At 39.2% G+C, this 13,394-nt stretch overlaps 1 protein-coding gene across 2 annotated transcripts in view; it reads right to left on the bottom strand.

Annotated features, from left to right (window-relative positions):
• Window positions 1–5,384, bottom strand: part of fam83b (family with sequence similarity 83 member B) — a 32,915-nt gene extending 27,531 nt beyond the window's left edge. For both annotated transcript variants that reach the window (XM_057848975.1, XM_057848976.1), the window contains exon 1: window positions 5,182–5,384. In XM_057848975.1, coding sequence (XP_057704958.1) covers window positions 5,182–5,253 — 72 coding nt within the window. In that variant the 5' untranslated portion in view covers window positions 5,254–5,384. The remainder of the gene's footprint in view (window positions 1–5,181) is intronic.
• Window positions 5,385–13,394: the final 8,010 nt, after the last annotated feature.

The raw sequence follows: 13,394 nt of genomic DNA, 5'->3' as shown, positions 1-13,394 counted from the left end.
ACACAATCTGCACATGATTCCTTAATATGGTACTTTAGGCACGTAACTTCGGCTGTGACAGGAATATGAGTTGATACTTCCGCAAAGCATTTTCGGGAGTTATGTTGCGTTCATATGCATCGGGAGATGAGTTCCCAAGTTGGAAAATCATTCTGATATGTTGCAAAGTCGTAATGTGGGATAAAAACATGGTTGCTACAAATAAGAGTAGCCTATTTTAATGCTACAATGATACATCACAAGTTGAGTGACTGTTTGGGGCTTTGTATAGACACCATGTAATAGGGAATCTTTTTTTCAATCATAGTCGATGGTGTAAATGACACTTTTCCACCTGAACTGTGTTGTTCATTTTTACCTCTGTATTGATGTTTGTTTGGCCGCTTATTCTTATGAACTGTGAATTTAAATGGTTCAACTTTACTCTTTACGTATTAGGCGGCTAACTGCAGTAAAATACTCTGGTTGCAAACTGAAGTAGCAGATTAGCTGCCATCTTTTAACAAACTGGCTATGAATACAATGACAGTAAAATGTGATTTGAGTGAGAGGCTCTCATTCAAGAGCTTTGTCTAATATTGTGTTATTATGAATGTGGTATTTGTACTGTATCAATACTGATGCTATTTATTGATATTTGTTGATATGACCAAAATGAATAGAATCAGTCTGTATGAATCTATTGCCTATGTGTGGGATATAACCTCTCAAACTTTTTTTTATCTCTGCTCATAATGTTTTCCAACTGTTTAAAAAGCATTTTGTTACTGCAGTCCCTGTAATCTGTAATAAGATGTCTTATTTTCTTATTTCAACCAATTCAGGGTGTCCCCTGCCCACTGCCCGAAGTTAGCTGGGATAGGCTCCAGCACCTCCGCGACCCTCGTGAGGAATAAGCGGCATGGAAAATGAATGGATGAATGAATTTTCTTATTTCTATTTGACTTAAACAGAATTGCTCTTGCAAATGTATACCAAAAAGTTATTTGCCCGCAGCTAGGATAAATCAGCAAGGAGGAATGAGAGAGGTAAGCTAGGTAACCCACCCAGTCAAGATAAACCACTTTAAGGTCACAACCTACCAGTTTAGAAACACTGATAATTGCATAACGGTTATAGTGATATATCCCTATTTCTGTCCAGACAAATTAGAGTAAGAAAGGGTAGGAAGAGGTGAAGGAAAGATGGAAGTTGATGAGCATGAGCAAAGGTGAATTGACAATCCCAATTTTTATTTTGAATACTGATGGCTGAAAATAAAACAAAATAAAAAACAGCACTTTTATATAGAAACTTGCATTTTGTCTTGATTATGTATAGTTTAAACCGCCATTTCTGACATTTTATGATAAGTGCTAAAAAAATTTTTGCTCTCTGTGCTCCAGTATTGGATTAGATCTAATGACGCCAATGGTGAGGAAGTAATGACGTTGTACTTAATGTGGGTTGAAAATGTGACTCACAGAAGCTCCCTCGATGAAGACACACAGAACCTGCTCACCAGGTGACGTACACATAGGGCCCTGGGGGCAAAAATTAATGGCTTTCTCCACTGTGCCGCCAGGACCGAGATCATGTTCAATCAATGGATGACACAATACATGTACAGCAAAGCAAATTACATGACTCAAACAATGTTTGGCTCTTCTGGTTGTCAAGGAAAAAAAGTATTGAAAACTTCTTCAGCGATTTAATTAGGTGCATGTCTAAAGTGAGTCACTCAGGTTCAATAAATACAATAAAGAAAGAAAACTGTGTTTGACTTAAACACAAAAAAAAAGAAGACAATGGAACACTATGTGATTAAAAAGCCATCTTTACATGCTTCAGTGACAGAGCAGACTTAGGGCACTTTCACACTAGACCAGTACGTCTTATATGACGGGGCACAGAGCAATGCCGGGGGTGGTGCATGTGACCTCGGGGAAAAATACTTTTTTTGCCGTACTAGAATGAAGTGTACTTGGACATCCACTCAGTGGGTGGCAGTGGCGTTCTCATTTTCAGAGTGTGCGCAGTATTTTTTAACCAAACAAGAGCACTCAGCAAAGCGATATGAAGAGCTGCGTGCCATTATTGGGCCAGGCTCGGGCAGCGAGCCGCTGTTCGCCGGTTCTCACGTATCCACCCGAGAAGCGCCATGTTTGATTAGGAGCGTCACAACGATCGCACTCACCTCCGGTTCTTCCCCGGCCGCCGGGAATGCGCTGTTTTCGGGCCGTTTGGCTTTGACTTTTAATACAGTGGGAGACGGACGAGCAAAGAACACTCTGTTACTGTGTCTAAAAAAGTTAGTAGCGGGCGGCAGAAAGCCAAATCGATTAAGACGTCTCTTAAAGATATTAGAGCCTAATCTCATTGATAAGCCGCTTGGTTGTTTTTCAGTGAAAACGTGCCGAATATTGCCAAGAATCGTCCCGCTTGGTCAGTGTTATATCAGTACCAGCGAGCATGCTCAGTGCTAAACCTCACACCATTGCAAAGGAGCTGATAATGCGAGCAGCAAAAATAAAAACTTCCTATGTGACACTGTCGTTTTTGTTCTATTCATTTTTGTTTTTTCGGTCAAATTGTCTGGCATATTTTCCTCATGAGTTAATGTCACTAATCAATTTTAATTTATTATTTATTCATTTTATTAAATTTTATTTTTATTATCAAATGGTCAAAAAAATTTAACATGAGTGTATTTTTACAGTTTGGATGTGACTTTTTTATTCAGGCAAATTGATGGACTTTAAGACTTTTCTGTTACAAACAAAACAATGTTAACAAAGTTATACTTTATTGTAAGTTGCATTCACACTACGCCAACCGAACTTTCTGAGTAGCATCACGTGGACAAAATGCGCACTCATTGACAAATAGAAGAGAAAATACCTCCCTCCTGGGAGGGGAGGGAGCTTTAAACCTCACAGCGGGGTGCTATGACACTGCACATAATGTAGCATAGCCTAGCAAGTCGCCACTCGGGCAGCGGCGGGGTCGCGCCCTCCTGACTCAATGCTAAATGAACTGGAGTATGTAAAAAATGTATAGGGGAAAATTAAACCATGAAAGGAAACCACCCCAAGTCACACAGGCCCGTTTGCTCTCACTTTTGATAGTTTTTAGACTGTCAAATTGTCGCCACTTCAGAACCTGATTCTGTCTATCAAATCCAACTGCTTAGTGCAGCACAACAACATTTTGCCATGGCTAATCGTCTGTCATCTTGCCATTGTTGATTTTGAATAGCATGAGCGCTATACTTCCACTTCCAAGGATGCCTTGCGTGTCCCGTCACAGCCTGGAGCATCACAGGTCCACTCTGTGAGGCTGCACATAAAGGGGCAAACGCGGACCCTGGTCCGGTTGCATTCACAGGCGAAGCAGGGTGCGCTTAAAGTGGAGTCTGTTGTCGTTTGTTTGGTCCAAACTGGAGTTCAGAAGCGCGTTCACATTTACAAAAAGAAGCGGACTATCTGAGAAAAAGAACTCTGGTGCTTTTAAAACTGACCAAACAGTGCTGGCGTGAATGCGCCCTAAATTGGGTAGAAATTTGCTCCACTGTTTGGATATCTCTTCAGATGATGCTAGTGCTAACAAACTACAATTTACAAACATGGGATCGTTGAAGTTCTTCAAATGAAGTTGAATTGTTTGCATTTCCAGAAAGAGCTATGAAGACATTGCGTAAGAAGTACAGTGGACAATCCCAAATCAAATAACAACAACAACATTACTGAGTGTACAATTGTCTCCACAGCCAAATTAACCAAAAAGCTCAATGATGAGTGATTAATTCCCTTCTTACACTTGTATGGCAGAATCCTGTTTGAACAATTCATTTTAAAACATTGCTAATACAGTTAATGAAGGTTTACTGTTGGTTACATACAAGGCTGAAACAAATCGTCCACTTTTCGGGAAAGAAATGCACCACCTCTAATATTTGTCTAGGTAGGCTACTTACAAAAAAAAAAAATCCACTTGGGCACCATAGATTGAATATTTATTGTATTTGTTGTTGTTGTTTGTTTGTTTATTATTGGTTGCAAGCCTGTTGAAGGAGGGTGGGGGTGGGGGGCAACCGGGTATGTTGTCCCAGGCCTCAGGGCCATAGGGAAACCTGAATGACCCTTAATGTATTTTACTTTATATTCACATATAGCTTTTTTTATTTTAATCATTGTCTGATTAAATATTATGTTCTACTCGATATATACTTAAAAACATGTTAAATATTTCAAATATATTTTTTTTTCCTTTTTTTCGCTGAGCAGGCAGGCATAGTACTCTCAGTTGTATTGTATTGCAGCTTACATGGGACAATAGATGGAAATTGTTTGTATTGTGTGACGTCACATTACGGTCTGTTAAATTTGACTGTCCATCTCAAATTAAATATTTTGAAAATTTACACTGTCATTGCTTGTAAAGTGTTAAAGTACTGCGTATGTTGTCGTGACAAGCCGGTGGCGGGGGGGGCTATAATGGTCTCTTGTCCCCGGGCCCCTGCAAGTCTGTTGACAGCCCTGATTGGTGGTTGGTATGTATATCTATCATTACTGTATATCTCTGCATAACATCTATTAGGTTTTCAGTGGTGGTTTCACCCACTTTTTATTTTTGAAGGGAATCTTTGTGGCCCAGCCACCTGGACAACCTGATGATGTCACAAAAATTGAGGGTGTGTACTCATGTTTTATCAGATGAGCATTTTTTTTTTTTTTAATAGCTTTCACATTAAAATGTGATTCTTTTGTCTCAACATTAACTTCTCGCTATCGTAAAATCATTATAGAGTACAAATAATAATTTAGGCAACAATTAAAAAAATCATTCTGGATTTATATCCCTTCGTTATCTATGGTGCTTATCTTCACGAGGGATTTGGGGGTGCTGGAGCCTATCTCAGCTGACTATGGGCAGGAAGTTGGGTACACCCTGAACTGGTTGCCAGTCAATCACTGGGCACACGTAGACAAAAAAAAAAAAAAACTCCTGTCATAATGTATATACTGTACACTGTATTTGTATGTTTTTTTTTGGGGGGGGGGGGGGGGTAACATTATTTCTTAAAACACATACTGTAAATGGTAAATAATTTGAGCATCATAAATAAAAGCCTGAAAATACAACAATTGGATTTACAATACTGAATATGAACATTGTTTATAGAATAAGACAGAAACTTACATTTGACTTATGAAAATCCTTCTGACTGCTTCCAAACATATCCCAATGAGGTTTATACAAAGGCAACTGCATTTTAAATGTGTTGAATTGTTGAGGACGCTACTGTCCCCCAGCTAGAAGGCACAGAGCAAGGAGGTGTCTCAGCATGATAAGCTGTGTTCTGGCAGAGGGTGTGAGTTCCAGTTTTGACATGTAAATGGCCGCTTTGGTTGGAAACATGTTCACAGGCAACCGTAAACCTGTTTGAAACTTTTAGCCACTCCTCTTGCATCTCTCATTTGCTCTCTCTCCCTTTTTTTTTTTTTTTTTTTAGGAACAAAGCTCAGCCCCCTGTAAAAAATACAAAAAAAATCACAACATGGTGATACTGTGTCAAAACAGAGGAAGTTAAGTTTAAAATTCTTTTCAATTGCTTCACTGTGAGGAAAATTACCATTTTGTAATTGCTTTCATGAATATACTGTGTGATACATGCGAGGGTCAAGAACTGTTTTTATATTCTGTTGGCGTCAAAAGGAGAGTTGTCACCGATGTTTCTTTAGAAAAATGAGACAAATGCAAAAAGAGAATTCACTCATCTGTCCTTGTCCTTACAACTCTGGGGAGGGGGGGGTTGTCAGAGCTGACAAGGCCATTTGAGAAACTGTCCCATTGTGTAACCTCTGCATTCTTGCATTGGGGCGTGTGCGCGTGGAGGGGTGAACGCTTCAATTACCTAAGACTGTAAGCAAGTACTCCCTTTAGGGCTCAATGTACTAAGAGGTCAAATGGCTGTCTGATACACATATACTCAGAAGCTAGGTGAATATGCATTACATACTATATGTTCCAAAGGCCTCTCATGTTCCAAATGACAAGAGTCAAAAGTCCCCATAAGGCTCAAATGTTCCTGCAGGAATGTTTGTTTTCTTGTTTGGATCTTATCTAATTTCTGTGCGTGTACACGATTCAGCCCTCCAGCACTTCTCAGGTCAGTCACAGTTTGCATGTCAACTTTCAGAGGCATTTAATTACATTTGGGTAAATGATGGCAGCCCCCCAACAGGCTAATACCGAAGGTGCATTTCTTAACTTCAGTGCAGTGGTGAATGAAGTATTAAGTGTTAAGTAAAAGTACAGGTACAGGAGCAAAAAATTACAAAATTAAAAGTACAAGCTTACTTTACAAGTAAAAAGTACAAGTATTTTCTCCTCATATATATATATATATATATATATATATATACATACATACATACATACGTACATACATATATAAAAACATATATATATATACATACATATATATAAAAACATATATATATATATATATATATACATACATACATACATATATAAAAACACACACACACACACACATATATATATATATATATATATATATATATATATATATATATATATATATATATATATAATATATATACTGTAGCTGACGCATAGTCAATGCTGACAAAAAATAGCTTCAGACAGCTGAAGAAACAATTTAATACTGTATATCGAAAGTGTCTTTTAATTAGAAAATGATCAGTATCATTATTTTTATCTTTCGTTAGGCAACATATTTGAATTTTACCTGATTAATTAGAATAAGGTCAGGAATTGAAGTCCTCATTGTCAGGGTGTAATTAAGTACTTCATTCTCTAAGTGAGCGCGCAAGGGTATTATTACTATGATTATTATACTATCTCATATCATCTGGAAAGGAAATGATTTTGATATTCCACCATGTGTATTTTAGTATCTCACTAGACAGCACAACTCTAATAAATATGAAACACCTTCTGTACTTAAGAAGCATGAAGAGGAAGATATTTGTGCCATAGTTAGGCAGCATCTCGTGGGCAGGCTTATTTGGGTGTGAGGAGTTCAAGTGATGTCCATTTAGTCACAGGGAGTTTCATTTCCTGACACGTTGAGTCATCATTTCAAGCACTTAATCTTTGCATCATCACATACGCTGGCCCTTTTGTTTTCTTTTCATTAAAAAAAAAAAAAAAAATCACTGGCTCGGAAAGTGGGCAAGATACAATTTGTTTTGTTTGCTGAGTGCACTGGCATAAAAAAGAAATCGACATGGGTAATCAGCTCAAACAGATTATTCAAAAGACATACGTATAGGCTAACATTTCATTAACACTCCCTGTTATATACTTTGGCAAACGTCGTGCTGGCAAATTCTCACAGGTAGTTTGATAGCTATACCTTACAGCTGATGAGGAGCTTGTTGAGAGGTCATCTACAATTTCAAACTAGAGGTGTCCGCACAATCAAATTACAGACTGAAAAGTAAATACTGGATCAGATTTCCCTCAGCGGACACGCTTATTTAAGAACAGGCGTAACCGGATTGTAGCACATGGCGACATCCTGCCCCATGGTTTGTAAACAAGCAGCTTGACCTTGATGTCGTGGCTCAAGCTTCCTGTCACCATAATGTGATCTCTTATTGAAGTGTAACTAAAATGTCATCATTTTATGTTATTTTTCTGAAGCACATATCTATTTAGACACATTATCTGCAGCTGCATAGTTTAATGAGGCCGACATGCAAACAATGAGTGAAGGGGGGGAATATGTAAGTGAAAGCTCTGCCTAAGGAGACTTAAAGAGCAATTGAAATCAAAGTTTACCAGACAATTTAAGTCAGGTATGTGCCCAAGCACTGATGAGTGGTTTAAAGCTGCCCTGGTCACTATAAAACACACACTTGGTAAGAATTGTCTAGAAGGAAAGCATTGTCTGATATGCATCAGAGCTCGGTCAAAAGAGCTGTATGAAGACCTGCGATCAAGGATTGCTGATTTGTATAAAGCCCGGAAAGGATTTAAAAAAAACAAATCTCACAACACATCTCTAAAAGTCTGGATGTTCATCAGTCAACAGTCAGAGAAGTTGTCTACAAATGGAGAGCGTTTGGCACTGTTGCTTCTCTCCAAAGGAGTGGCTGTCCACCAAAGATGACGCCAAGAGTTCAGCACAGAATACTCATAAAGGTAAAAAAGAACCCTAGAGTGTCTGCTAAAGACTTACAAAAATCAGTGGCACAGTGGAAGCCACTGCTGTCTAATCATTTAATGTTCGCAAAAAGGCACTTGGACAGGCCACTGAAGTTTTGGCAAAATGTTTTGTGGACAAATGAAAGCAAAGTTGAATTGTTTGGGAGTTACACACAATGTCATGTGTGGAGGTATAATGGAACAGCTCACAAACATCAACACCTCATCCCCATCATGAAGCATGGTGGAGGCAGCATCATGATTTGGGGCTGTTTTGCTGCCCCAGGGCCTGGACAACTTTCAATCATGGATGGAAGAATGACTTCAAAAGTTTATCAGGATGTTTTGCAGGAAAAGCTGAGGCCGTAGGTCAGACAGTTGAAGCTAAAAAGAGTATGTATGCTGCAACAACGCAATGATCCAAAACACAGAAGTGAATCAACTTCAGGATGGTTTCAGAAGAACTAAATACACATTCTGGAGTGGCCAAGTCAATGTCCAGACCTGAACCCCATTGAAATGCTGTGGCATGACCTAAAGACGGCAATTCATGCCAGACATCCCAGGAATCTGACTGCAGCAGTTTTGTAGAGAAGAATGGGCTAAGATTAGTCCTGATCGATGTGCCGGACTGATATGCAGCTACAGGAAAGGTCTGGTTGAAGTTATTGCTGCCAAAGGGTGGGGGGGGGGGGGGGGCGGACATTGTCATTGTTTGCATACTATCCTCATTAAAATATGAAAACCTATGAATGTTTGGGAGGTTTTGGTTAAAGCAGTTTTTTTCATCTGTGTGATTTTGACATAGATCAGATCACATTTGATGGTGAGTTTATGCAGAAATGTGAGAAATTCCAAAAGGTTCAGATACTTTTTCATACCACTGTATGTCTGCTTAATACTTACCTTGACCTGTTTATTTATATTTATTCTAAAACAATTTAAAACATTGCATTTACACCTTAGTCAATGGTCAAGCATTTTTTTCTCAGCACCTTCTGGACATCTTGACATTTTCGGCTGATTGAGACAGGGGTCACACAGTGAGGTGTTGAACCGTGTGCTGGAAAACATAGATACAAACATCAGATAGACAATGCTGTTATAATGAGGAGAAAGAGACAGACAACAGCTGGGGATTCGGGTTCAAAGGAGTCAGAAAATAATGATGTCAACTAGTCATAGCTTCAACATACCTAGACCACATGCTAACGCTAATTCTTCCACGCAAAATGTCAGCACATTGCTTGCCAACTGCAGAAATCAAATGGGAATTATCCAGTATTGTTGTGATTTTCTTGTTTTCGTTTGCAGAGCACAGAATTCTGTCCCATTCCCATCTGACCGAAGTATGAGAATATAGCAAAGGTACATAACCAGAGCTCATAGGGACAACATGCAAACTCCACACAGGATTTTAGTTTTTGCTATTTGCAAAATGTGTGGCCACAAAGATTCACATGCAATGTTCCTCTAAGCCAAAGTAGAATTTTTTTCATAGTATTTCATGCTACTGACGGCGATAGAAATTCATTTAAACTGGGAGGGCTAGCCATGGATGATCATCTCTCAGTGGCATTGACGGAGCTCGACATCCAATTCACACAGAAAAATAGTGAAATAATACAGTGATAAAGAGCCTTCAACCTTCAGCCTTTTTTTTGAAAGGCAAGATTTGTGCTTTTTCTGTTTTTAATTAATTCCTAATAATAAATGTTAATATGTTTTATTGTTGCTGTGTAGGTAGATGAGTTCACCCACTGCTGGCCAGAAAATGTACAAACTGATGGACCAATATACAGTATATATATCTATATATATATATATATATATACAGTGCCTTGCAAAAGTATTCGGCCCCCTTGAATCTTGCAACCTTTCGCCACATTTCAGGCTTCAAACATAAAGATATGAAATTTAATTTTTTTGTCAAGAATCGACAACAAGTGGGACACAATCGTGAAGTGGAACAATATTTATTGGATAATTTAAACTTTTTTAACAAATAAAAAACTGAAAAGTGGGGCGTGCAATATTATTCGGCCCCTTTACTTTCAGTGCAGCAAACTCACTCCAGAAGTTCAGTGAGGATCTCTGAATGATCCAATGTTGTCCTAAATGACCGATGATGATAAATAGAATCCACCTGTGTGTAATCAAGTCCCCGTATAAATGCACCTGCTCTGTGATAGTCTCAGGGTTCTGTTTAAAGTGCAGAGGAGCATTATGAAAACCAAGGTACACACCAGGCAGGTCCGAGATACTGTTGTGGAGAAGTTTAAAGCCGGATTTGGATACAAAAAGATTTCCCAAGCTTTAAACATCTCAAGGAGCACTGTGCAAGCCATCATATTGAAATGGAAGTAGCAACAGACCACTGCAAATCTACCAAGACCCGGCCGTCCTTCCAAACTTTCTTCTCAAACAAGGAGAAAACTGATCAGAGATGCAGCCAAGAGGCCCATGATCACTCTGGATGAACTGCAGAGATCTACAGCTGAGGTGGGAGAGTCTGTCCATAGGACAACAATCAGTGGTACACTGCACAAATCTGGCCTTTATGGAAGCGTGGCAAGAAGAAAGCCATTTCTCAAAGATATCCATAAAAAGTCTCGTTTAAAGTTTGCCACAAGCCACCTGGGAGACACACCAAACATGTGGAAGAAGGTGCTCTGGTCAGATGAAACCAAAATTGAACTTTTTGGCCACAATGCAAAACGATATGTTTGGCGTAAAAGCAACACAGCTCATCACCCTGAACACACCATCCCCCCTGTCAAACATGGTGGTGGCAGCATCATGGTTTGGGCCTGCTTTTCTTCAGCAGGGACAGGGAAGATGGTTAAAATTGACGGGAAGATGGATGCAGCCAAATACAGGAACATTCTGGAAGAAAACCTGTTGGTATCTGCACAAGACCTGAGACTGGGACGGAGATTTATCTTCCAACAGGACAATGATCCAAAACATAAAGCCAAATCTACAATGGAATGGTTCAAAAAAAAAGTATCCAGGTGTTAGAATGGCCAAGTCAAAGTCCAGACCTGAATCCAATCGAGAATCTGTGGAAAGAGCTGAAGACTGCTGTTCACAAACAGTCTCCATCCAACCTCACTGAGCTCGAGCTGTTTTGCAAGGAAGAATGGGCAAGAATGTCAGTCTCTCGATGTGCAAAACTGATAGAAACATACCCCAAGCGACTTGCAGCTGTAATTGGAGCAAAAGGTGGCGCTACAAAGTATTAACGCAAGGGGGCCGAATAATATTGCACGCCCCACTTTTCAGTTTTTTATTTGTTAAAAAAGTTTAAATTATCCAATAAATTTTGTTCCACTTAAAATTTTATATCTTTATGTTTGAAGCCTGAAATGTGGCGAAAGGTTGCAAGGTTCAATGGGGCCGAATACTTTTGCAAGGCATTGTATATATATATATATATATATATATATATATATATATATATATATATATATATATATATATATTAGGGCTGTCAAACGATTAAAATTTTTAATCGAGTTATTTACAGCTTACAAATTAATTAATCGGAATTAATCGCAATTAATCGCAATTCAAACCATCTATAAAATATGCCATATTTTTCTGTAAATTATATATATATTCTGTAAAATAAATTGTTGGAATGGAAAGATAAGACACAAGATGGATATATATACATTCAACATACGGTACATAAGGACTGTAGTGGGCATTTCACTCTACTGTCATTTAAATCTGTCTATGCTGTCCTCACTCCGAAGCGTCTACTTTTTCCAAAGCTAGACAGCTAGTGAACGACGCCTTAATAATCAGACTTCTTCCTTTTTCATCTGATTTATTAATAAAATGGCCTCTTTAGACCGTCGTAAAACTACAAAGAAAAAGTACACAAGCATTGCATTAGCAACAACGTTAGCTTAGCACGCTATACAGGTTCACTAAACATAAACAAAAAGCGTCTCATACAAAAAATATAACATTTCGCTTACTAACATAATATGTACATTCTTTACAACAACCATACTTACGGACAAATCTTGTCCAAGGATCATATAAGCACAACATTATCAGCCCGAGATGTCATGCAGCCATAATGAACTGGCAAGAAAACAATAAACCATGTCGCAAAGCGACCACAAGAGTTCGCTGTTGGACAGCACAAAAAGCCTTGCTGTAAAACTTACCAAATCACAAAAATTAAAGGATATATACCTGTATATGTATATATACACTCACCGGCCACTTTATTAGGTACACCTGTCCAACTGCTCGTTAACACTTAATTTCTAATCAGCCAATCACATGGCGGCAACTCAGTGCATTTAGGCATGTAGACATGGTTTAAGACAATATCCTGCAGTTCAAACTGAGCATCAGTAAGGGGAAGAAAGGTGATTTGAGTGACTTTGAATGTGGCATGGTTGTTGGTGCCAGAAGGGCTGGTCTGAGTATTTCAGAAACTGCTGATCTACTGGGATTTTCACGCACAACCATCTCTAGGTTTTACAGAGAATGGTCCGAAAAAGAAAAAATATCCAGTGAGCGGCAGTTCTGTGGGCGGAAATGCCTTGTTAATGCCAGAGGTCAGAGGAGAATGGCCAGACTGGTTCGAGCTGATAGAAAGGCAACAGTGACTCAAATAACCACCCGTTACGACCAAGGTAGGCAGAAGAGCATCTCTGAACGCACAGTACGTCGAACTTTGAGGCAGATGGGCTACAGCGGCAGAAGACCACGCCGGGTAACACTCCTTTCAGCTAAGAACAGGAAACTGAGGCTACAATTTGCACAAGCTCATTGAAATTGGACAATAGAAGATTGGAAAATTGTTGCCTGGTCTGATGAGTCTCAATTTCTGCTGCGACATTCGGATGGTAGGGTCAGAATTTGGCGTCAACAACATGAAAGCATGGATCCATCCTACCTTGTATCCACGGTTCAGGCTGGTGGTGGTGGTGTAATGGTGTGGGGAATATTTTCTTGGCACTCTTTGGGCCCCTTGGTACCTACTGAGCATCGTTGGAACGCCACAGCCTACCTGAGTATTGTTGCTGACCATGTCCATCCCTTTATGACCACAATGTACCCACCTTCTGATGGCTACTTTCAGCAGGATAATGTGCCATGTCATAAAGCTGGAATCATCTCAGACTGGTTTCTTGAACATGACAATGAGTTCACTGTATTCAAATGGCCTCCACAGTCACCAGATC

This window comes from Corythoichthys intestinalis, chromosome 10 (genome assembly GCF_030265065.1).
Source record: "Corythoichthys intestinalis isolate RoL2023-P3 chromosome 10, ASM3026506v1, whole genome shotgun sequence".
In the NCBI taxonomy this organism is placed as follows: domain Eukaryota; kingdom Metazoa; phylum Chordata; class Actinopteri; order Syngnathiformes; family Syngnathidae; genus Corythoichthys; species Corythoichthys intestinalis.
This window is presented reverse-complemented; position numbering and strand designations above follow the sequence as displayed.